The sequence below is a fragment of the Ictidomys tridecemlineatus genome, chromosome 12 (assembly GCF_052094955.1).
Source record: "Ictidomys tridecemlineatus isolate mIctTri1 chromosome 12, mIctTri1.hap1, whole genome shotgun sequence".
Taxonomy (NCBI): Eukaryota; Metazoa; Chordata; class Mammalia; order Rodentia; family Sciuridae; genus Ictidomys; species Ictidomys tridecemlineatus.
The window spans coordinates 100,897,508-100,923,370 of NC_135488.1; the positions used below are offsets into that span (position 1 = coordinate 100,897,508).

At 45.8% G+C, this 25,863-nt stretch overlaps 1 protein-coding gene across 3 annotated transcripts in view; it reads right to left on the bottom strand.

Annotated features, from left to right (window-relative positions):
- The window catches only part of Dpysl5 (dihydropyrimidinase like 5), an 83,322-nt gene that overhangs the window by 13,920 nt on the left and 43,539 nt on the right, over positions 1-25,863 (bottom strand). For all 3 annotated transcript variants that reach the window (XM_040271469.2, XM_005322555.5, XM_078029513.1), the window contains exons 3-8: positions 9,238-9,396; positions 7,045-7,224; positions 6,158-6,226; positions 4,677-4,721; positions 2,888-2,963; positions 1,563-1,719 (exon numbers count right to left, since the gene is read on the bottom strand). In XM_040271469.2, the coding sequence (XP_040127403.1) occupies positions 1,563-1,719; positions 2,888-2,963; positions 4,677-4,721; positions 6,158-6,226; positions 7,045-7,224; positions 9,238-9,396 (686 nt within the window). The remainder of the gene's footprint in view (positions 1-1,562; positions 1,720-2,887; positions 2,964-4,676; positions 4,722-6,157; positions 6,227-7,044; positions 7,225-9,237; positions 9,397-25,863) is intronic.

Sequence of the window (25,863 nt, forward strand, 5' to 3'; positions counted from 1 at the left end):
CTTTACCTCTTTACCCTCTCAATTTGTCTAATGAATCTGTCTAATGAATCTGTAAGAACTGCTGCTGCTGCTGCCTAGCACCACACCCAAACAATGAGACTGATTCTAACTACTGCCACTAGACCATGGTGCACACTGGCCTCTACCCCAGACTCCATTCCACGGAAAGCCCCCTCCCCACCCTTCTCTTTAGGGCCTTAACATGTCAAGTGTTGAGATTCTAGTTGTTGGCAACCAGGACTGAATACCAAGGACAGGGATGAATTAAGTGCCACATGATCTAAAGAGAACCACCTTCCATTAGGGCCTATCATCTCCTTCAACTCCCTTGCATCATCCCAGAAGAGATACCTTTGCCTTCCCCCAGCCCCTGGTCTGTGGAAGAAAGAGTGTCCACTGGATGCAGTGGCCTGGTGTCTTGCCCTGCCTCCTATTCCAGGTGCAGCTCTGCTCTCAGACTCTCCACCCCAGCATCAAGTAGGAGCATTTCAAGAGGGCAGAGGAGACAGTGATGGGCAGTGGACTGGCAGCTCTGCCCCTAAGCTCTGGGTGAGGAGTGCTGGGGAGGGTGGGCCAAGCTCTGTAAGCTTCCAGACATACACTGCCTTGCCAGGGTCCTCGCTAGCACTGGGAGCAAGGAAAGACGCAGGCCTGGGCATGGGGAAGAGCCCTCTTTCCCCCTCATCCACCTACCCTAACTTGAATTGAGCTGGGAAAGGAAGGGGAGGAGACTAACTTTTTTTTTCTTTTTTTTTTAGATTGTCTTTTAAACTAGATGTCACTTTAACCGCCAAAAGTGAAGACAAAGCAATGGCTCCTCCCCCAATGTCACTAGAAAAGAGAAAGAAGCTGCAGGAAGTTACTGGGACAAAACAATTTTTTTTTTTTTTTGTACCAGGGATTGAACCCAGGGGTGCTCAACCACTGAGCCACATCCCCAGCCCTTTTTTATTTTGAGACAGGGTCTTTCTGAGTTGCTGAGACTGGCCTTGAACTTACGATTCTCAAAATCTTTTCATGGCTCTGCCTTACTGAATTCCGACTGTTCACTGGACCATCTTCTTCAGTTTGGGACGGAACAGGGAAAGGCTGTGCTAGAGAGGTGCTGGAGGGAAGGGGACCTGGAGGGAGGGTGGGAAGAGAAGAGGGAAAAGGAAAAAAGGGAGGAGAGGGAAGAAAGAAGCGAAAGACACACAGAAAGAGGAAGAGAGAGATGCAGGGGGAGAGAAAAAGGACCCTTCCTATGGGCCACATCCTCCAGCTCCCCACTGGGCTTTGGAGTGTCATTGTCCTTTGCAATGCTGACTCACCACTGCTCTCAGCTTTCCAACCCTTCCTTCTCACACCCCAGAAACTCCCTCTCAAGGGGTCAGAGAAGCCCAAGGGATTATGATGGGCTCAGGAGAGGGAAATACAAGAAACGCATCTCACGGGCACAACAAAACCAAACCTAGGTCAGGTCTGTTTCCTGGACTCTGGGACATCTTCCTAAAGACCTATGAATCCACTGTGGGGCATGCACAGTGGGCCGATGGCTGCGTGGTCCTGCTGGAATGTCTTACTTGGCCAGCAGACTCATGAGGTAGGTGGAGGTGTTGGTGTCCAGTCTCAAAGGAGGCACGGTGACATAGGCGGCCGCATGGGACCAGTCCTGGTGGTAGTAGTGCAAGCCTGTCAGTGTGGCATGTGCGGTGGTGGTCTCAGCCAGCACCACCTTCCCTGGAAGAAAAAGAGGCAAAATTGTAACTTGGAAGCCACTGAGTCCAAGAGATCACTGGCCCGAGCCTCTCATTTAGAGCTGAAGGAGCTGAAGGCGGAGAAGGGAAGGGACTTCCCCAAGCTTACTGGGGCATCTGAAAGCCTGGCTCGGTCCAAGTCCAGGGACTTCCCTACTGTCCTGCTAACTCTGGGCAAGGGGAACAGCAGGGCGTAGGCTCTGAGGCCAGGGAGCACAGAGCAACGCTTTGAGGAACCCAGTTTGGCCAGGGTGTGTGTAGGGTACCGCAGGGAGCTGAGGCTTGGTGGTGACTGGCAGGATGCAGGGCATGAAACCTGGGAAAAGGGGCAGCCTGGCCTGTTTCTGAGCTGGCAGGTGCTGTGAGCAGCTCCAAAAGAACTGCTGGGGTGGGATCCGTAGTAAGGTTAGACGGCAGGGAGATATGAGGGGGATCCACCCAGCAGGGTGGGGCAAGAATCCAGTGGGATCCCAACAAGGGGCTTCAATTAGGGGAGAGGCAAAGGGTGGGGCCTAGAAGGTAAAACTGTGGAACTCTGGGGTGATTTTGCTTCTGACTGACATCCCTAGGGTGGTGACCATGACTTTGTTTTCCCTGTTACTAGGCCCTTGCCAGCACCCTGTGCTGGGTGGACCACACACAGCCATAAAGCAGGTACTGCAAGGGGATCAGCACTGGGAGCTACACGAGTGCCCTGAGGGCTTGCACATAGGGCTCCAAATGGCTGAAAAAGGAAGTTGGGCTCACACACTGTCATTCCTCCAGGGACTTCCTTACACCCCCAGAAATGCCCACTGGAATTGGCCCAGGGTTTTATGGTAGTTGTCAAGGCAACTGTTAGTAAAATCTGAGGCCAAAAAGACACTAATTAATGAGTCAATTTAAAACTTAGATCATTTTATCAGACCCAGGCGAGGTGACAGACATTTCTGCAAAGCTGTTACACTTACAAATGTGCGGAGGAGAAAACTCCTGTTTCACAGAATGAACCCAAGCGAGGGCGGGGCACTCTGAGGCCCACAGGAGCACAGAACAGGGAAGAGTGGGTACACATCCCGACCTCAGAAGCCAGGCCTGAGCGTGCACTGAGCTGGTGTGCCCTGCAGTTCTCCAATCCACAACACTACATGCACCCAAGCCTGAGCACTTACCTTGCATCTTAGCAGCTGCAATAACGTCACCAGCAGAGATGCTGGACACATTGACCAGGTAGATGGGACAGTGAGTCTAAATACAAGAAATGCAGGAAGTAGAGCATCAACCCCCAAACAGGTAACAAGCACCAAATTAACCCTGGAACAATCAGTCCCAGCATGGGCATCACCACTGGCCCATGTAACTCAACCCCACTGTCCAGGTGACAGTCTTATGCTGGGATGCAGGGCTGGCTGCAAGGAGGCAGCAGGTGGCAGCCAGCAGCAGATCCTGCCAGGGAGGCCAACCCTGGAGGCAACCTCAGGTCAAGACAGTCGAGTCTGAACCTCCCATTTTCTCCCATCCAACGGCCTGGACTGTAATTTAAAGGGAGGGACTGTTTTTCCTATTTCAACTTCCTGTTTATAAACATGATGACCTAGAGATAGTAGTGTATTGTATCCTATATCTAAAATTACAATGCCTGCTGTCTACAGGCTGCCCTATTAGGAGACAGCTGTACCCTGGGGAAGAACAAAATACAACAGGGTCAGGGTTCAGAGTGTAGGACAGACAAGACCATCTTGTGAGTGGACACCTAGATTGTCAAATTGATTAGCTTTTCCTCTGTTGAACTGTGTGGCTATGGCGCATGGCTTACCTTCTCTGGGCACCCGTTTGAGCTAGAAACCAAAGAGCTGCCTTTTCATTGTTCTAGTCTTTCCTTATTCTGGGGTAAATTCCCATCAGGAGGTAATTGCTAAAGTAACTATTGTCACAATAAATGAAATAAGGTCCTTGTCTAACTGCCAGAGCTATAAAGAGCTAATAGAAACTGTTTCATCAAATGTTATTTGGATGCTTTCTTTGCTAATCAAATTAGGAGGATATAAGAGTTTAGGAACTGGCTTTATATCATGTGCATGTTACAAGTCAACTAATTAATTCTGGGGCTGAATGACTTACAGCCTCTTTGTCCCCCACTACCACCAAATTCTTAAGACTACATCTCCCAGATTATAGGCTTTGGGTGGCCCAGGCCATTCCAGAAGGGAAGGTCCTATAGGATCACTGGGGGGCTTATTATATACAAATTGCTGGAAATCACCCTGTTTCTGATTTAGTGGGAATTTGTGCTTCCAAGTCCCTAATTCTGATAAATGATGCTGATACTGCAGGTCCAGAGACCACGGGGTGAAAGCAGCTGTTCTGGAGGCAGTAGTCAGATTATCTGAGCAAATCGACTCCTTCAGCGCTGGCTTGGGGGCAATGACCTGCCTGGGCTCTACTGTCTGTGAAGTGCTTTCCCTTCCTGGGCTCCTTTGATCTTACAACTCCCCTGTGAAAAGCAAGTGACACAATTATTCCAACTTTATATAATGAGATAGCAGATCAGAGGGCATGTGGTCAAAAGCTGAGGTTAGGTGAAGGCCGAGTCTGGAACTCTGACATCACCGTCCCGTCATCACCCTCCACCAGTGCCTTCTCAACCCTGCGGGGGCTTTACCTGAACTAGACCAAGGAAAAATGTTCAAAAACAACGATGTAGCAGCAGAGGTCTAATTGTGATTTTCTAAACTATAAGTCTACCTGTTCCTCCAAAAGGAATAAGATTCCAGTTGCAGAGAGTCTCGGGGTTCCCCCACCTTCCTCTGCCTCCCTGGGCCATTTACCCTTGAGCAATGAACTAGGGCTTCAGTTAGCTCAAGTCAGTGGAACAGAGAGCAATAACACTCCACTCAGCAAACAGCTGGGGCCCTGGGGGCCACAGCAGAGTGAGGCCACTCTGGGATCCCGGCTACTTACCCTGTTGGCAATGGTGATGACTCGGTGAGTTGCTTCTGCTTCCAGCTGTTAGAAACAAAGAACAGGAAGGAACCCAGCTTCAGCATCTCCTTGAGCCACAGTAGCCTTGGAGGGATGCCAGGAGGGGCTGGCTGTACCCTCAGGGGCTGATGGGGTTGAGGGTTGAGGGCAAGGCCTGGCCACTAGGCTCCAAAAACTTCTGCTCCAATGGAGAGAGGGTCCTGGGACTTAGAATACTATGCACATCCTTGCTGGACGCTACTCAGGGCATAGTTAAAAGGCACCGCTGTAATCCCATCGGCTGGTACCAGCGGTTCCCTTTAACCGGCAGATGTTGTTGTTTGTCATCACCTCAGTGAAAGCCTTGCTCTTTCCTCATGTAACCTAACAAAGCAAGTACAGGCCTGGGCACATCCCTGCTCACCCGTTCTCATGGGCACCCTCAGGCGACTGACTGTTATTTGGTGCATCCTTCTCTACCAATTCTGAGGTGCCCAAACAGGACCTATATTCAGAGACAGGTGCAGGGCAGGAGGAAGGCGGGCCACCATGGCTCCTGGGTGATAGTGGGACCACAAATCCCATCTCCTTGACATTGTTGATATCCAACCACCACTCTACATTTGAGGAAAGGAAAAGCACTTTCCCTTACACATAGTAGAGGATGTCGGAACACTCACGGGGCAAGAAGGCATTGTTTATCTGATACAGAACCTCCAGAGCAGAATTCTGTAGCAGGGGCACTATGTGTGTCAATACCCTGCAAAACTGTATGCAAAGATAAAAATCAGAGGGCAGAGGAGAAAGGGCTTTTAATTTCTTTAAAATTTTTAAAATTTGTTCTTTTTAGATATACATGTCAGTAGAATGTGTTTTGACATATTATACATACATGGAGTATAACTTATTCTATTTAGGATTCCATTCTTGTGGTTGTACATGATGTGGAGTTTTACTGGTGGTGTATTAATATATGAACATAGGAAAGTTATGTAATTAATTCTGCTGTCAGGGCTTTTAATTTCCATCTCAATGAGTAAGCAGGGCAGAAGAGCACAGACAGGCAGGTGCCCCTCGTTTCTGGTGGGAATGGTCCAAGGTGCTCCTCAGATGGGATCTGATTCCCCACATGCTAAGACCCTGACTTATGGTTTGGACTTCCTTCTAGCATCCAAAATCCCTTTCAGTCTCTCTGTCTCCTGATTCAGTTTTGGGCAAAGCAACTCCTGGAACCGATGACATTTTCCCCAGAATCAAATGGGGTGGGGTCTTTATGATGCCCCACAACTATCTCTTTTAAGGAAGCTCGAGATCAGGTTGGCCTCAGCATGGAGGAAGTTGAACCCTGGGAAGCTTCCAGATGGAAATTTCACCCAGAGAGGAAGTGATATGAGTTATATTCTTGACCCCTCTTCCATCCTACAAGATTCTGTGAGCCTGCAGGAGAGAAGCTGACAGAGGACACAGGAGCTCTTCCTTACCTCCTCTGGACGGCTGATCTCGATTCCTTCGGGGCCTGTGATACCCAAATCTAGTGCCTCCTTAGCACCCTAAATAATAGCAAAGGAAAACTGAATCATAGAAATACAAGAAAATACCTAATCCAAAGGACAAAACGTATGCTAGACACTGCTGTCCTCACAGGGTGGCCACAGCCCTTATAACACTTGTCTTCTATAACACTTATCTTCAGAGAGGAAACCCATGATCCCAATAGTAAGTGAGGACCTTCCTGCTCTCACTTCTTTACTGCCAAGCTACACTCCAGCCCCGATTCTTCTTCTTAATGGCAGACATACATTTTTCTGTTAAAAATATAATTCCATAACTAGCCAACAGGACAGGGATGCCAAAGACAAACACTGTTGATTGGCTTGAAAGTCAGTATTTCCTCACTGGAAGTCTAGATACTCTAGCTTCAGCAACTCCTAGACCAACCCTCATCCCAAGACCCAGGAGAATCCAGAGGTCTATCCTTCTTGGCATCAGAGAATAGATCTCTATACTAATTCAGTTCCTCCAAAGAGATATAGGAAGGTAGAAAGCTTGATTCTTGTTTGTTCTGTATGTCAAATCTCATGAAAAATATCTCTAAGAGGTGTTCCAAACTCTTTTGTGATAATGGACTTTAAACATCTTGCCATTAGAACTTAAAAAAGAGGTATTCCTTTTAATATACAGTATATAAGTTTGGATTTTCTGACTACCATTTGGCACCGACAGTGTTTGCATCTCACAATTCTTTTATAACTTGTTTTGCCTGAATCTTGCAGTATCAGCGACAGGTGGTCAGGACACTCCTCCTCACACCCCAACAAATTGTCCCCACTGGTGCCACCCCATCTGCCTCCCTCTCCTGCACACTTGCCTCGGCCACAAGCTCCCCATTTTCAGCATGGACTCGGGGGATGGCCCCGATGTCCTTGCAAGCATGTAACACTTGGTATAACTCGTTGTCCCGAAGCATGTACAAGTCCTTGTAGGTCATGAACATCTGGAACGAGTTGACGCCTTTCTCTCTCACCAGGGTTTCCATTTCTGCTTTTACCTGGAGAGTATAACGCAAGGTAATGCCAGGTGAGTACTGAGATCCCAGAGGCGATGGGGCAGGCACTGGCCCAGCATGGATACTCAGGGCCAGTCCCAGCTCTGCAGGTCAAATCACCTTATGACTCCCCTCAACCTCGCAGTGTCTCACTGTCCTTCCACCCCAGGCTGCTGTGAGGTCACTTGACCAAGAGGATGCCTAAGTCCTTTGAACTTAGATTATAAACTGTGTTCTTAGATTATCAACATGCTTTTCCCATCACACAGACTTGTCCTGGGTCTGCACCTCCAAGCCAGCCTCCTTGATAAATGTAGGAAAAACAACTTTTATTCTTGTGGTCTGTTCCCCAGCCCCCAGAGTGGAAGTGGGGTCACAAAGAAGGCATACTTACACTAAAAAACCAGAGACTGGGAAAATCAAATTAGGAACAAAACAAAACATGAACAAAGCTATGCAAATAAGGGCATTCATCCGAACATTATTTATGTTAGGGGGGAAAAATGGAAGCAACATTGTTCTAATGGTAGGAAACCAACTTGAGGTTCATTTGCTTGCTAGAATGTTAGGTGGCCATTAACATCAAAGCTCATAAAGACTGTGCAACAAAAATAGAGAGTGCTCACAGAGCTGCTATGGAAAAGCATGGACTAGACTGAAAGAAATAAGCCTAAATGGATTATGTGTTTCCTTTTTTATAAAAAAGATGTGATTAAAAAATGATGTTATTAAAAAAGAATTTAGAATTTTAGATAAATGAATGTCTACACAACCTCTGGCAACTTAGGGGCAGCTGATCTGGCCCTAGTGTTGCTGGGAATCTGCAAGGGTCCTCAGTTTCAGGCCAATTCCAGGGGGAGGCAGAGGGGCTCCAAGTAGGGGTCACAGCCCAGAAGGGTGTCCAGAAAGGAGACTCCCATCTGAGATAAGCATGCTCTGCACCATTAGCCTGGTACAATCAGGGGGGCCTTCGTGTGTGAGGGTCTCACTTTCCATAAGTAACAGGTAGGAAATGATGAGAGAGGCTGGGCAAGTCCCCAACTCAAGGCTAATACCAGAAGGGCAGAGGTAGAATGGGGCTTTTAGTTACCATCTCAGAAGGGGGTTGGAGGACCCTTTAGACTAGGGTCCACAATTGTACATTTTGTGAAGCTTACATGTTAGTTATGGTATGGGGCATCCACCAAACTACTGGCACATTGAGCTTAATAAATAAGGGAAGAATGAATGCACAGTCTACTTCCCTGGGTAATAAGCAATAAAACTCCAGCAATGAAGCAAAACCTGAATGCCTATATACTATTTTCAGGAAGAAAAAGGAAGTAGGAATCCAGGGAGAAGAGGCTGGGCTCTGGCCCTTGGTCCTGGGCAGGGGGAGGATAGGAAAGCTAGAGGCCAAGGGCAGAGACACAACATGGGCTCAGAAGCTGGACTGAGAAAGGGCTCAGAGGCAACCAGCCTCAGGGCAGTCCAGGACAGGTTCAAGTCTTCTCCCAGTAAACGCTAGGCTCCTATAGGAAAGAAGCATCCCCTGGGCCATTTGTCCCAGGCAATGTTGAGCCAGGACATGAATGACCCTCAGTTTAGAGACCTCAGCTCAGTGTTATCAACTCCCAGTACAAACAGGACACCACCCTCTGCACCTGAGCTGTCTCAGCCAGCCAATTGGCATGCTCCCCATTAGACGACAGTGACACCTCGTATGACATAATATGCTGAAAGCCTATGGTCAGAGCAAGGAGCCAGTGCTCTTGAGGCCTGGCCTCTGGTCCCTAGCCTTGGACTCTGTTGCAGCCTGGCACTCCCTGTGTCTGCTGCAATATGGGTAAAGCAGGGTAGGCCCACCCACTGTCCTTGTGGAACCCCAGGTCAGTTGCTTTGGCAAGTGGGGGCATTAGTGGGCATCCCTCCCCACCCAGGCAGGAGAGCACCAGGGCCCAGCTGGCTGAGTCCAGATGGCCCCTTTGCCCACAAGACCTCTCATGCCTTCTTTGAAGATTCTACCAGCAGAAGTACCTTGGGTGCCCACCAGGTGATCCCCACATGGAGGGCGTAGTCACAGCAGACCTTGGGGTCGGCGAGACCCCTGCACTTCTCATAGGCATCCACGAGAGAGGTCTCCTTGTCAGGCAGGACGTGGCCAATGATCATGGTGGTGCCTCCAACAAGCGCTGCCTGAGGAAGAGAGGAAAAAGCAGTCTTGTCACGGTTCTACCTGAACCCAAGTCACTGATGTGGCAAGATGTGGTCCTGAGGGACACTCAGGTCAACCACAGAGCCTACCTCCCAAGAGGCTGTGAGGACTAAAGGCAGCAAGGTTTGGGAAACCTTAGTGGTTGCACCAAGGACAGAGCCAGTGTGTGACTGAATGCCATCCGTTCCTTATTATTACTGTGGGTCCAGCACACAAGCCTGTCTCTTCCCCATTCGGGTTTCAATTTGCTATCCTGGGAAACAACTTAGTGTGTCACCACGCCCAGAGCAATCTCTATTTGCCAGGTAGGATCTCCCCCAGATGACTTTTTGTCAACCTGAATACAAAGATGACACAATCAAATGCTATCATATAATTTAATGTAATATAAAGCATAACCAAATGTCCATTTGTAACATTTGCTAATTTAGTTATACACAAATACTTAAACCACAAGGTATAAAATGTTAATTGGGATATATTGTTTTGTTTTCTTCTCTCACACTTCAAGAAACAATCTTACTCTATCTTTTTAACCGGTTCTTCAACATCAGGGTCTCTATCTTCAGTTTTTCCAAGCACATTAGCTTTCTTTAGATGGAGTACTTTTTAGATGCTGACTCTAATTTATCAGTGAAAAAAATCCAATTCACAATCTCCACAAAATTCTACATTTTTAAGAAATTTTTAAAAAGCCTTACTTGCAATCACAAAACACACTGATAGAGAAAATTACTAAACATATATCAAGTTCCTCTCAACTTTAGAAAACAAATTTGGCCAGGTGACACCCGAGTTTGTGTTTCAGGTAATGCGTTGTTCCCAAACAACACTTTGTTATTAAAATTGAAAATAACTCAGAGTGATTCGGAATCGGGGCTCCAGGTTGGAGTCCTGCTCTGCGACCTCATAGGTGATCACTGCACCCAGGCAACTTCTGAGATGCAGGTTCTTTGTCTATACCTGGGTCAGCTTCCTACTGGACAGCTGTAAAAAGTCAAGTAGGTCATCACTTATGGAATAGATCTGGTAAAGTGTCCTGATGTGTGTGTTTAATTATTCAGAATGTAGGTGTTCACCTGTTTTCTGCATGGGTAAAAAACATAATGGAGTTGTCTTCATGATTTCATGCTTCTCTATTCAGTTAAATCCTTGATCACAATTCAGAAATACTGCTAGGAAATAAGGCACTGAGGACAACTAGTTTCGTGGCCAAATAAAAAGGAAAAAATAAAACTTTGCAACCTTGGTTGTCTACACTGACGTGACTGGGGCAGTGAGAATTCTCTCCATGCCCTCTTGGGGGCCTCAGTGGCATGACTTCAAGCCACCAACAGAGGGTGGTAGTTCTGTGACACAGTAGGAATAGAGATGGGTGGGGGAGAGAGAGAAGGGAAGCACGAGGCAGATTGTAGCTTACTCGCTGGCTTCTATTTCTGATTCTGCTGGATGCTGCCAGGCTGATTCATCTGCATAGCAGGTGGTTGTACTCTATTTTGTCCTGAAATGCATTTCTTGCTTGTACACGTGCAAGTGGGGGTGTTTGATATATTGGGATTTTACACACTAAATTGTTTTATTTTTCTGTGGTTCCAGATTGCTTTCCTTTGCATTCTCCATCAGTACATCCGCAGGCTTGGAGAGAAAAAAGGGAACCTGAACCACAATACAGCGTGCTAAAAGACCCAGGACTGTCCTTGATATTTGGGGATCCCAGGGCGAGAGTGGAAAAGGAGGTGCATGTGCCAGTATAAATATTCAAAAGGCAGAGAGCGAGCTAATGAATTGTGACACAGAGTATATTCTATCCTTTGACAAATATATCCTTATAATGATCGAGAGGGCAAGGCTTGCATCTAGAATTTTTTGGCAGGGGGTCTTCAAAATTCTGAGCTACACTGAGGGGGAAGTTGGCCTCAGCCTTTATGCCTGCCCCACCCAGCCCTCACTTTCCACCCCGGATTCGCCCTGCAGCCCACAGGTCTAAGCTCTGTCTGACCCTGCAAAATGCTGCCCCTGGGCTTAGCGTGCACACACTCGTGGTCTGGGTCCCTGGAGGAGAGATTCACGTTTCTGCAGGCCCTAGAAGGGCTCAGGACCTTGGTCAGGGAATTGCAGGGATCCCAGTGGCCTGGGAGTGGGCTGTGGGGGTCTGGGCAGGAATGGCTCTTGAGCCCTGGGAGGAAGGGGAACAACTTGTCAGAAGGTCCAAGCAGTGTCCTTGAGAGTTCAGCACCTGGGGCAGAGTCCCTTCCTTCCTGGGTCTAGGAGTTCTGGAGGGAGTGTGGGACACCGGGTGGGTCTTGATTCTCCACAAATCATTTGAGATCCAGGAACAGCCATGTGCCCGCTCTGCACCTGAGCCCCCAGAGTGCAGAGAGGGTCAGCACACTCTCCCAGCTGGAGGCTTGGGAGCCCAGCCTGGAGCCTGGCTGGATGGTGCTTGTCTTCTCTTGGATAAGACACACAGAGCTGGCTTTTAAAATATGTGCAGTTCCAACCCCTGGATGAATGCTGCAGGCGCTGTCTCCACAGGAATATAATATCACGGATGTGACAGACCATTTCAGTGTCAGCCCACAGCCAACCTGAGATCATCCGTGGAGCTCGGCCCAGCTCTGGTCCTGAGGCTTTCAAAAGGATTGTGTTAAGACCATGCAACTGTGTAGGTGGGGGAGGGCGCTGGGGATGCACTCAGTGGTACAGGGTATGCTCAGTGTGTACCAGGCCCTGAGCTGGATCCCAACACACAGAAAAAAATTTAAAATGAAATTTTAAAAAACCATCTAAACCCTCCACCCTGATGCTTAAAACAAAACAAAACAAAAAAAAGAAATGAAATAATTCTGATGAAGGTCTCCATCCTATTTCCACCCCTGCTTCTCTGAGGTTGATATAAATTCCTTCCATTTATGTTTTTATGCTTTTACTATTTTTTTTTTTTAAAGAATGTACACAAAAGGCCTGCCGGGTGTGGTGATGCATGCCTCAGTTTGGGAGGCTGAGGCAGGAGAATCATGAGTTCAAAGCCAGCGTCAGCAAAAGTGAGGCCCTAAGCAACCCACTGAAACCCTGTCTCTAAATAAAATACAAAAAAAAAAAAAAAAAAAAGCTGGGGATGTGGCTCAGTAGCTGAGTGCCCCGGAGTTCAATCTCTGTACCCAAAGAACAAACAAACAAAAGGCATCCTACTGTCTATCTCTTTGTAAGTCGCTTTTTTTCTTACTCAATATTTTCTTTATTAAAATTTATTTCATTCCTTTTAATTCATTCAAGATCTGAACATCCCTCCATGAATTTATCTGTTCCTGAGTTCATAGACACTTAACCTGATATCTGAACATTCTTGTGCACCTATGAGCAGAGCCCACACTCTGCCAGGAGGTGGGGTTGCAGTCTGTGGCGTGCACACTGCCAACTACCCCAGACCCTCCAAGGAGAAGCTGCCTTGCTAGGGCGTCCTGGGGCCTGTGGCTGACCAAAACTGCCCACTCAACAACCCAAGCCCTTATTATTATTTTTTAAATTTAAACTTCTGTCCAGCTAAGTCTTTGCCACTATGAAAGTGAGCATGTTTTTGTCCTCATGTAGGACTTCACATGTCTGTGAATACCCAGAATATTTAATCTGGTACTAGGACTGTTTGTTTAACCAACAGTCACAGTACACCATTCTACACATGGGGCAGGGTACAAAACTTAATTTTACTATTTCAAAGGGTCACTCTTTTTTGCTGTTGACATTTATGATGCACTGCTACGTAAACCTGGATTTGTTTGATACTCAGTATTGCCCAATTTGCTCCCTAAAAACACCCAATATACAGAATGGTAATCCAAATGACACAATTTCCAGGCACCTACTTAGCAAAGAGCAGGATCTTATATAGAACTCAACCTAGACCTTTCCTAAATGTCATCTTTATGCTTCGGAAGTTTATCAGACCATTGTGGGACAAGCAGGACTTTAGGTCAAGTAGGACTTGATCAGCAATTGGAAAGAAATTTCAGATATTAAGTCTGTTCCTATGTGATTTACTTGCCAACCTCACAATATTAGAGAAAACAATGTATTGATACTTCCTCTCTTATCAGGGCAGAGGTCTCTGATCTTACCATCTTCCATATTGCCATGTAACAAATCGTGCTTTTCTGAGTTTCCTGTAGCCATGGTTTCCTCCTCCTCCTGCAATCTCCCTTCCCCCGGCCACAATGCGGTTGTCTTACTCCAAAGCCAAGAACCCATGGGTCAAGGCACAAACTTTGTGCTATGCTTTGAGAAAGCAGTTGGGCCAGAACCAATCTGTGGGATTCTCTTCCACTGGAGGAGGGGAGGGGCTTTCTGAGCACATTTTCGTACAGGTGCATGGTAAAGGGGTGTGTGTTGAGGAGGTGACACTGGAATCAGAAAAGCGGGGTCTGCTACTATCCAGATGCATGGATTAAGGGCGACGCGATCTTTAAAGGGGGATACTGCACTGAGAATCAAATGACAAGTATTTAGATTTGCCATGGTTTGGATATAGTTTGAGTTCAGGTGTTGAAATTTAATCTCCATTGTGAGGTTATTAAGATGAAAACTTAATCCTATTATAGTGATCAAAGGTGGAGTCTTTGGGAGGTGATTAGGATTACCTAAAGTCTTCAGGGTGGAGCCCCCAATTAAATACTGATGGCTTTATAAGAAGGGAGGGACCAGAGGATATACAGACTCATACTCATGTTCTCTCTCTCTTGCTATGTGATGCTCTTCCCTGTCTCAGGACTCTGCCAGCAAGAAGGCCATCATCAGATGTAGTCCCTCAGCCTGGGACCTCCAAAACAATGAGTCAAAATAAACCTCTCTTCTTTATAAAGTATGCAGCCTCAGGTATTTCATTACAGCAATAGAAAGCAGATGAATACAGTTATGCCTCATAAACTAGTCAGTGAAATGAAAACATGTGCATCTCTTAATGTGGTTAGGGAAGCCATCATTTGTTCAGATGGTTCTGTTTCTCTGAGAATTGCTGAACTGTATCTTTTTCTTTTCATATTAAAATTATCTTCTGTTTTTTTTTTGTACATATCATCCTTAAATATAAGAGGGGAAGAAAATGTACCAGCTCAGTAGTTTTTCTCTTTCTTGGGGTAACTTCCTTCACCTTCAGCAGCTGTTTGCCGCTTACTGGTCCTCCAGGAGACCTGGTATTAGCACCATCTTGTCTTGTGACAGAAGTAGCTTCCAGAAAGAGGGGTCAAGCATTATCACTAAGTGAGAAGATACATACAGGGCAGACAGAACCATGCCTGACATGGGGCAAACACCCTTCCCATCCTGGACCACAAGCCCACAAGCCCACAGCCAGGCCAGCTTCATGGACCTCGTGTACTCACTTGGTTTAATGTTCTGCAGTCGCTCTCTGGAAATTCTTAATTATTTTTTCTTTAAAAAAGGAATTCCCATCAGGCATGGTGCTGTATGCCTATAATCCAGGCAACTCAAGAGCCTGAGTTCAAGGCCAGCCTCAGCAACTTAGTGAGGCCTAAGCAACTTAGCAAGACTCTGTCTCAAAATAAAAATGAAAAGAGCTGGGAATGTAGCTCAGTGGTAAAGCATCCCTGGGTTCAACCCACAGTTAAACAAACAAACAAACAAACAAACACCAAACCAAAAAAGCAGTTCCACATTTCCCTTGTGCACAAGGCTCTGCAAATAGTCATTCCTTCCACCAGCTCACCATCTACATGGGCTGACACAGTGACCAGGCAACTCACCAGCACACACTGGAGCTGTGGACACTCAATCATTTCCCTAATTAGGTTGCTGGGATGCTGACCCCTGTTTCCACCTTCTTTGAGCCCCTCCCCCATATATATGTAATTGATGGACCTTTATATTACTTATTTATTTATATGCAGTGCTAAGAATCAAACCCAGAGCCTCACACAAGCTAGGCAAGCACTTTACCACTGAGCCACAACCCTAGCCCTCTCCCACCCTCTTTTATCAAATGCCTCTCTGAAGCTTCTTCTAGGGCACCCAAGTACTGCATCATCAGTTTCTCAAGGCCACTCTCACTGTCCCCTCTGGCCACATACAGCTCTCAAGTCTTATCTTTGAGTGATAATTAGCAGCCTGTTGAGTTTATCCAGCAGCTGATGGGTTTTCTCTAACTTGTGTACTAACAAGCTGATTGCTCTTCTCAACTTCCTCTTATTCTCCACTCCTACCTTCTGGAGCTACAGTCTCTACCATATCTCCTGACATCTTAGTGTGGTCACTCTAAGCATTACCAGGTCTAAAACTCACACTTTATTCTTTCAACTGTTTTGGGGGTAAACAGACAGCATTCAATCCACAGCATACTTTAGTAAAGTCACATTTTCCCATACTTAACTCGACTGCTATTTAAAACACATTAGTGCTATGTAGAAGCAAACTAGGCTAGTGACATGAATGAGACTGTCAGGTAGGTAGACCTAGGTTTAAATCCTAGCTCCATCACTTATTAGCAGTAAGACCTTGAGCAAGTTACTTAATCGCTTTGAGTTCCATTTTACAAATGGGGATAATAACATATTCCTTGAGGGGATTCTATGAGAACCTAATGAGACAATGCATGGAAAGCACCCAGCCTGGTGCCTGCACATAGTAGGAGCCCAGTAAACTGTGGTGATTGTTGACAACAGCATAACTGGTAGGCAGCACTAACGCACACGCTGTGCGCCCCTGCACTGAGTACCAGGTGCTCTGGAAGAAGGGAGAAATGTAAGCTTAGAGTCCAACTCACAAACAGGACAGGAAAGCAGTTAATTTTTTTTTAATAGAAATGACTTCTGAATACTATGAGAGTACAAGATAATATTCCTCAGTAATGATGGAGAACATCAAGTTCAAAAGAAAACCAGAGGAAGGAAAGACCACATTAGGACCAGAAGGCTGTGAGCCATAAGGTGAGCATGACATCCAGGTCAGGAAGCGATGTGGCACAGTCAAGGACACAGCCAGTGGACAGAGAATGGACCTGCTTGGTTTGGGCTGAGGCAAATCTGATTAAGACCAAGTGTGTAGACTTTGATTAACCTGGATTCCATCTAATCCACAAGTTTGTCAACTTGTAAGTATGGACACTTGTAAGTGTAGTAATGAGGGAGTTCAGGAGGTGTGGACCGAGGAGTTCATGGCTGAGAGGACCCTGGCCACATCCTGGGACAGCTCCTTTCCCGGGGATGGCCGTCTCATGGACCTCAGGTTTCCAGGCAGAGGAAGACCATGGAAATCAGACTTAAGAACATCACTCTGGCTGTGGGCGCAAGTTCAACGGCAGCGCTGGGATGACAGACCTGAATTTGGGGACTGAGACAGAAGGGGCATATTTCCTGGAAGAAGCAAGTTTTGGTAACAGAGGAGGAGGTGAAAATAAATAAGGGGGTAGAGTTTTCACAGTGTCTGAAAAACAGTCTCACAAGAGGAAGACCAAATTTAGTGGGTGGGCAGTTTTTAGATATAATGAGATATGAGCTCATTAAGAGACCTCAGGTAGAGATGAAGAGAACTAATAACTAGTACCATCACTGAGCACCTACTCTGTGTGTTTACTTCTTAGAGTTCCTTATGAAATGGATGCCCTTAATCCCCTTGATCAGACAGGGAACTGAGGGTGGACATTCATATGGATTAGGCTGGGAGACTTCTTCCCATCCATTGAGGGAATGTGGATACAGGAGACAGTCACAGGTCACATGGAAGAGAGCTGAGAGAACTCGGCTTCTCAGCAAAATAGGAAGTTAGGTGACTTGAATGTAGGAGAGAGACGGTTAGTGAAGAGGAAGGGGATGAGAGGGAGGGGAAGGGAGAGGATAAGGGCAGGTGATGGGGCGGGATGGAAATGATCAAAATATGTTACGTGCATGCACAAAAATGCCACAACGAAAGCCACTATTCTGTATAATTAATATGTACTGACACAAAAAAAGAAGCAAAATAGGAAAGAAGCCAAATTCCTGAAGGGAAGGTTTTGGGCAACCAGGAGTATTGGTGTGAGTCAAGATGAAGTTTAGGACAACCACATGGAAAATGCCCTGCACAGTTAACAAGAGGGGAAGTCACCTTGGCTCAAGCCAAGGTGGTATGCTGTGACTTATGGAATGGATGCTGAGGAGCTGAGGCCTAAGGAGCTGAGGCAGAACTAGGCTGGGATAGCTGAGAGCAGGGGTGGCCAACAAAGGGGTCCTGGTAGAAGTCCAGCACAGTTCCAGAATGGGGGGGGGTCCCAAGGCAGGCTGAGTTTGGTGGGGGCTGAGGGTTGAAAGTAATATTTGCACTCTCGAGTTTGCTAGAAATGCAATTCAATTCTGTGATCGTGGGCAGGGGCGGGAGGTGATGGCGGGAGAAGCTGGGAAGTTTGGAGGCTGTCTGTTATGGTTTGGCTAGGAAGTCTCCCCCAAAGATTCATGTTTTGAGGGCTTGGTTCCTGATGCAGCAAAGCTCAGAGGTGAGGCTGGAGGAAAGTAAATGGATCTTGAGGCCTCTGACCTCATCAGTGGGCTAATCCATTGAAAGCCACATGGACTACTGGGAGGTAGTGGAAACTGTAGGCAGGGAGCATGGCTGGACGGTGTAGGTCCTTGGGTGCACGGAGACTATACCTGTTCCTAGCCCATCCTTCTCTGTCTCTTCCTGTTTCCTGGCTGCCATGAGCAGAGCAGCTTTCCCCCACCATGGCCCTCCACCATGATGTTCTGCCTCAACTCAGTCCCAAAACAATGGGGTTGGTCAACCATGGACTGAAACCAGGAGCCAAAACAAATCTTTCCTTCTCTACGTTGTTTTTCTCAGGTAGTTGTCACCGCCATGGAAAGGAGACCAGCAGACCTGGAGTGCAGTCCTGGCTGAATTACTCAGGTACCCTCTGTCTTGGGCTAGGAAGCCCTGGATGGAGTGATTGGGGGTGCCATCTCTGGAAGTGGAGCAGGCCACGATGGAGAGGATCCCAGTGGCGGGAGTGTTCAGTGTGAGGGTCTTTTGAAGTGCATGGAGGTGTCTAGGCTGTAGCCATAAACATGGGAATCATCAGCAACGGATTCCCTGAGAAGTGGCTGAGGAGAAGACCATCTGGTAAGGGTCAAGATGAAGACAAGACCAGGAGGGAGAATGGGAAGGAATCTCCAAGAGGAAGCCCAGGCTGGCACAGGGTTACGGAAGTCAAGCTACCTTCTTGCCAAGGTGCAGACACTCCCTGTGCTCACGAGCTTCAAGAAGAGGGGAACTCGGAGGTCAAGATGCAGCACCTTCCTGGGACCCCTGAGCCTTCACCCCCCACAGATAAGCAGACCAGGGCTCCTTCTGTGTTTCAAGGACAATGAGCACATCTACTCAGGAAGGCCTGCTTAACAGGCAGACTCCAGGTGCGTACCACACTACCTGCAACAGCCGTGGCTGCCAAGGAAGAGAAAGCTCTGTGAGGCTGTGTGAAACCCCCCACCTCCTCCAAACAGCCTTGCCAACAAGGAGCAGGCTCGATGGCTGCGCTGTGGAGCAGCCGGGCCTACATGGTCAGGAGGCTGCCTCTGCCTTCTGCCACAAGTTCCTCTACACAGACAGTTGGCTCTCTCCACCGCACAGGCAGCAGGGCTGGCAGCAGAAACATTGGCTGGAGCCTGGAAAGATCACTGCAGAGCACCCACAGGGAAAGATGGCTCCAGGCCTGGGATCCTCACCTCTGAGGGTTCCCAGGCAGCAGGTGGATGGATACTCCCCAAAGGATGCTTTCAGATGAATTAGACCCAGAGAGAATCTCCAGAGATTTGCAAAACCAGCCCAAGGCCCTGTCCCTTCTGTCACATGCATGGAGCATTCCAGGAATGCAGGGTCAGTGCAGTAAAGTACTTGCCCCTTTTAACCTTCAGACACCATGAGTGGCAGTCACTGCCATCATCTTAGCTTTTTAGTGATCAGTCAAGTCTGAGATCCAGGTATTTTTACTCCAAGCCTCACACTCTCCTGTGATACTGAGTCTGATCCAGTAGCTAAGCACTGAGCCTCGAAGCCTGCAGCCATCCAGCCCAGCTTCGGAGTCTCCCAGAGGGAATACTTAAAATAGCCACAGATGAGGAAGTGTACACAACAGCTCTGACATTTCCTTTTTTCATTTTGGAAGTAGGAATATAAGGGTATCAATTGGTAGGAGAAATATATAAGCATGCTTGTTTCTATGGTGAGACATGATGGCCATTTCCATGGTGAAGACACACATATCCTTAAATCCCAGAATGAATGAAATTCCAGGCTGTCGGGCCAGCAAGTCCCAGGGGTACAGAAGCAGCCTGCTAGCACAAAGTGACGTCCCTCACCAAAATCATCAGACCAGGAGTTTCTGGGTTTACTACAGGAAAGGAATTAGCACTTACTAATGGCCTATTATGTGCAGGGTTCTTAATATTTATTATTTGAATCTCAATGACTTTGTAATTTAAAGCAGGGACTCAAACAGATAAATGTACACTCACGTGTCTCAGCATTTAAAATAGCAACGCAAGTATCCATCCATGAATGAATGGGAGAGAAAAATGTAGTCTATGCACACAATGGAATACTATTCAGCCTTGAGAAGGAAGGCAATTCTGACATGTTGTAACATAGATGAGCCTCGGGGACATTATGCTAAGTGAAACAATTGACAGTCACTGAAGGATAAATACTATATGATTCCACATATATGAAGGACCTAGAGTCAGATTCATAGATTCAGAAAGTTGAATGGTGAACGCCTGTAATCCCAGCAACTGGGAGAGGCTAAGGCAGGAGGATGGAGAGTTCAAACCCTCAGCAAAAGCGAGGCTCTAAGCAACTTAGTGAGATCCTGTCTTTAAATAAAATATAAAAAATAGGGCTGGGGATGTGGCTCAGTGGCTGAGTGTCCCAAGTTCAATACCTAGTACTGCAACCCCACCCTTAACCAAGAAAAAGATAGTTGAATGGTGGTTGTCAGAGGGAAGAGGGAGGAGGAGTTAGTATTTAATGGGTTTGGAGTTCCAGGTGGGGAAGCTGAAACAGCTCTGGAGATGGGTGGTGGTGTCAGCTGTACAATAATGTGAATATGCTTAAGCCCAGTGAATGTATGCTTAGACACGATTAAAATGGAAAATTTCATGTTATGAATATTCAACCAACATAAAAATTTTAAAAAAGGACTTTGTAGGGTAGGGACCGCTCTTCTCATTTTACAGACAAGAAAACAGGCACAAAGGAAATCGCACAGCCAGACTGAAAGAGGGTCCGCCTGACTTCAGAGCTCCACGTTCCTTTACATTAGGCCATCCCCCTTCTGAGCTTATGGTACCCCTGGCCTGACCAAGGTGTCCCCATCTCCAAGATTTCTTGGTCAAAGAATGGAGAAATTCCACGTGAAAAGAAACCTAGCTGTAGCTTAGACCCAGAAGAGTAGGTGTGGCTGGGGCTTGAATTATGGGGCTAAAAGTGAGAATTGTGCCAACATTTAAAATTATGAAATGAGGAGCTCCAGGCTCCCCTCTAATCCAGAATGATTATCTTCACTGCTGAGCATCCAATTTAAATTCATTGTGTTTAATACAAAGCCCCAGCACCAGAGCAGACTGTCTCCCGACATGCAGTTGCCATGGAGACTGCAGATGATCCTCAAAGGGAGCTGGGTGGCAGAGGGAACCAGGCGAAGGGGCCTGCGGAAGCCAATCTAAAATAGAGCTGCACAGAGAGGTCCTTTGTCACTCAACTCCGCGACAAAGCTCTTTCTGATCCCATAGTGGGGAAGTTTACGGGCCAGCAGGCCACAGTGATGTTTATTGAGCGTCCGGGCTGCCCACAGATGCCACAGAGGAGGGACTCATCAGCAATCTGGAATGAAACACATGTGACCCCACTTGCTTTCTGTTCCTCATCTGTTTCAGCATTGTCAAGGTCCTCTCCAGTCCCACGGCAAGGTGGTGACAGTGCTGTGAAGCTGCTGAGGCAGGCTGCCAAGCCCCCTCCCTGGAAACTGATGTTGAAGAATCGGGGCAGCGAGGCCAGGGGAGGCTGGCAGACCTGCCCTGCACCTATCCGCCCGGTGGGTTATTTCACCTCTGCAACCCAGCTTGCCACCTGTGAGGGAAGGATCATGAGATCTACCTGAGCAGGGCTTCAAGGATCAAAACAAACATAATGGATACAGGAGCACTCTAATCCAAGGCACAGGCCTCCGTGCTCAGGTGCAGCCGCACTACAGGGGGAGACAGCAGGCGGGTGGAAGCTAAGGCTTCAGGTCGCATGGGGAGTCACACGCCACCAGGTGCCAGTTGGGGTCTGGAATGCCGAGTCGGCCAGGGACTGAGTGTGCCCCACACTCAGGACACTACATTTCCCACAAGGAAGGAAAAATCTACTCTTTGATGGCCACTGAGTCTAGGGCACAGAGATTCAGAGCCAGAGCACCCTCCTGAACACAAGTCCTGGCTTGTGCTAAGCCTGGCAAAACGGAGTCAAGACAATAAACCCAAAAAGGAAAGCTACAGCCCAGTCCCCATGAGAAGAATGGAACCGAAAAGAACAGAAACCTGACACGGCAGATGGTGGCAATGGCACTGTGGTTAGAATTTCAGTTCAGGAAAAGTTTTATCCCAATCTTGTCTGCTTGGGACACCCCCGTTTATCACTACTCTCCGCTGACCCTAAGGCAAAGTGGGTATGGAACCAACTGTCCCCAATGATGTCATCACACTGCACTTTAAGATGTGGATTATGTATCTATAATATCTATAATCATGTCATAGATTTTTTTTCCTCCAAGTAACTTGAGAAAGTTTTTACTCTTAGCCAACTGAAAGGGACCATGCTAATGACTGAGAATGTTTATTAGGTGCCTGGTTCATGAGCTCTGTTCACAGTTTTTGATTTAGAGCCTGCTCTAAAAGTGGTTGTTTCCAAGGACAACGATTAGCTAAACCAACTTTGAAATCGAAGAACAAAGTTGGAGAACTTACACTACCTGCTTTCAAGACTTACTGTACAGCTACAATAATCAAGTGCAGTACTGCTGTACAAAGATAGATAAATAGATCCACAGAAGAGAAAACAGATTCCAGAAACAGGCCTACATGTATATGGTCAACTGATTTTTGACAAGGGAAAATATTTTCAACAAATGGTGTTGGGACAACTGGATAGTCTTATGCAAAAAAAATTAGGAACCTCAACCCTTCCTACATGCTGTACATAAATTAACTTAAGATGCTTACATGCATAAACTTAAATGCATTGTAGACCTAACCGTAAGAAAAATACTATGGTTTTCATGTATCCCTCGAAAGTTCCAGTGTTAAAACTTTTTTTTTTTTTTTTAAGAGAGAGTGAGAGAGGAGAGAGAATTTTAATATTTATTTTTTAGTTCTCGGCAGACACAACATCTTTGTTGGTATGTGGTGCTGAGGATCGAACCCGGGCCGCACGCATGCCAAGCGAGCGCGCTACCGCTTGAGCCACATCCCCAGCCCCCAGTGTTAAAACTTAATCTCTGACTTCTTGTTGATGGTTTTGGAAGTGGGCTTTTGGGAAATAACTAGGATTAGATGAAGTCATGAGGGTGGGCTGGATCCATAAGAAGAGGAAGGAAGACCAGAGCTAGCACCCTTGCACTTCTTGCCCATATGATGCTCTCTGCTTTGCCATGATGCAGCAAGAAGGTCCTCACCAGATGCTGGCACATGTTCTTGGACTGGCCAGTCTCCAGAACTGTGGGCCAAATAAATCGCTATTCTTCATAAATTACCCAGTTTGTGATGTTTAGTTATAGCAACAGAAAATGGACTAAGAAAATATAGGAGAAAAATTTTAAATGACTTCAGATATCATAAAAAAAATTGATTATAACACAAAAAGCTTGAACTATAAAAGAAAAAAAAACAATAAATTACACTGCAAAATTTAAAAATTTATACTTCAAAAGATACTGTTAAGAAAATGAAAAGGTTAAATTAAACAGACTGGAAGAAATTATTTGCAAAACATATAATCAACAAATGACTTATAACCAGACTATATATCTTACAATTAGATAAAAAGAAGACCAGCAACTCAATTAAAACATGGGCAAAAAGCATGAACAGACACTTCACCAAAGACACAGAGATAAACAAACACATAAAAATACTCAATGTTAGTGATGAGGGAAATGCAATTTAAAAGCACAATGGGATACCACTTCACACCCACTTGAGGCTAAGATGGAAAAGACTGAACATAACAAGACAGCAGAGATGCCGAGCAGCTACCACTAGGAATATCCACTGTTGCAACCGCTTTGGAAACCAGTATGGAAATTTCTTAAAAAGCTAAACATAATCCAGCAACTGAGACATTCCACTTCTAGATAATTGCCCAAGTGCAATGACAGCTTATGTCCACATACACGTGTACATGAGCATTCAGAGAAGCTTTAGCCCCAGACTTACTAATGCTGAGGGAAAGAAATCAGATCAAAAAAGGAATACACACTGTATCGTTCATTCCATTTACATAAAACTTCTAGGAAATGCAAACTAATCTGTAGTGACAGAAAACAGATGAGTGAAAAATGACAATAAAACAGAAGGAAAGCCAAAAGAAAAGAAAAAAAAAAACATAAAAAAACAGATCAGGGATTACCTGGGACAGGAGCAGGGTTGGAAGGAGAGATGATTACAAGGACATAAAGAAACTGGGGTTGGGGGAGATGGATGTATTTATTATATTAGTTGTGATGACTTCATGGTGTATACATATGTCAAAATGTATTAAACTTTATAATGTAAAATGTGCAACTTATTGTACATCAGTGATACTTCAATCAAGTTTTTTTTTTTAAAAGTAAGATGTATATTAAAAAAGAAAAAGAGTGGTTTCTCAAGTTATTTATTTCTGACCTCTCTCTATCTTTGGTACTGGGAATTGAACTCAGGGGCACTCGACCACTGAGCCACATCCCCAGCCCTATTTTTGTATTTTATTTAGACAAGGTCTCACTGAGTTGCTTAGCACCTTGCTTTTGCTGAGGCTGGCTTTGAATGCGTGATCCCTTTGCCTCAGCCTCCCAAACAGCTGGGATTATAGGCATGCACCTTGCTATGACCTCTTACTTTCTCTACATATTCTTTTCTAGAGCTCACCATCTTATATCAATTTTAATTTTATTTTCAAATATTAATTGAGACTACTCTGGAGAGTTTGAATCAAATAGGAAAGTTATTTCTGGATCAGGGGTTGGATTAATTCATCTCTAATGGTAATTCTAAATCTAAAACAGGTGCATAAATGTGCAAGTGAGAGGATGTCCAAATGAGAGATGTGGAATGAGAGGAAAACACTGGTCAGCGAGAAAGCTCTCACTATTGTTGGCCCTTTGTTTTATCTTCATATAGTCATTAAGTATAGATTTTGTTTTAATTAATGAGAAATAAAAAAGGATCAGAAGGAGAGAAAAACACAGTTGGCTGCAATGATAACCCAAGGGAAGGAGGAGGCTGAAACCACCCAGGGGAGAGGGAACAGCTACACTCAGGTCCACCTGGTATGAACCATTCTAAGACATACACCTCGTGTTCAACACAGAAATATGGCAACTTAGAAAAGTTTGAGAAAAAAGATACTTTCAACTGAGATTTTTTGAAATTTTCCATAAGGTCACATTCAGAAAAAAATTTTTTAAACTCTAAAAAATATGTAATCATGGACTGGGGTTGTGGCTCAATGGTAAAGCACTTGCCTAGCACATGTAAGGCACTGAGTTTGATCCTCAGCACCACATAAAAATAAATAAATTAAATAAAGTTATTGTGTCCATCTACAACTAAAAAAAAGTAGGAATTTAAGAAAAGGGAAAAGAAAAAGAAAAATACATAATTCATATGCCATATGTATCACGGAAGTGCACATACAGCACATGATATCTTTTCTTCTTCCTTTTTTCTTTTTAGACTCAAGGATGAGAGCAAAATGCAGGTTTCTTGTCCTAGGTATGAATGGTTTCCAAGATGCATACAGGTGTTTCTATTCTGAACTCAAGATTTTAAAAATTCAAAGATCTCTTTATGTCGATAGATACTTTGCAAATACTCTTTGTTCTGGGAACTGAAGAGCTGCTTTGTCACCACAGGAGGTTATTTCCACTATAAATGCAAAAGTTGATAAAAGAGCTAGATCCGCCAGGAAGGATCAACCTGGCTTACATTCTGGGCAGCCAATTAACGCACAGGTAGGAGGAGAGTTGCCATCGAGGTTTTGTTAAGCAAGGTAAGTGGTTTGAAGTGGACGTCTTTAAATGCCAGCAAAATTTATAACCGGCTCTGTCTGCTTTTAGGAGAAAGAGAAAACAGAGAACATTAGAATTTCTCACCATTACTAATAGGTTCCATTTGAAATCTAATACACAGAGTTGACCCTTACGGTAGAAATGGAATCCAATTTTTCAGCTACTA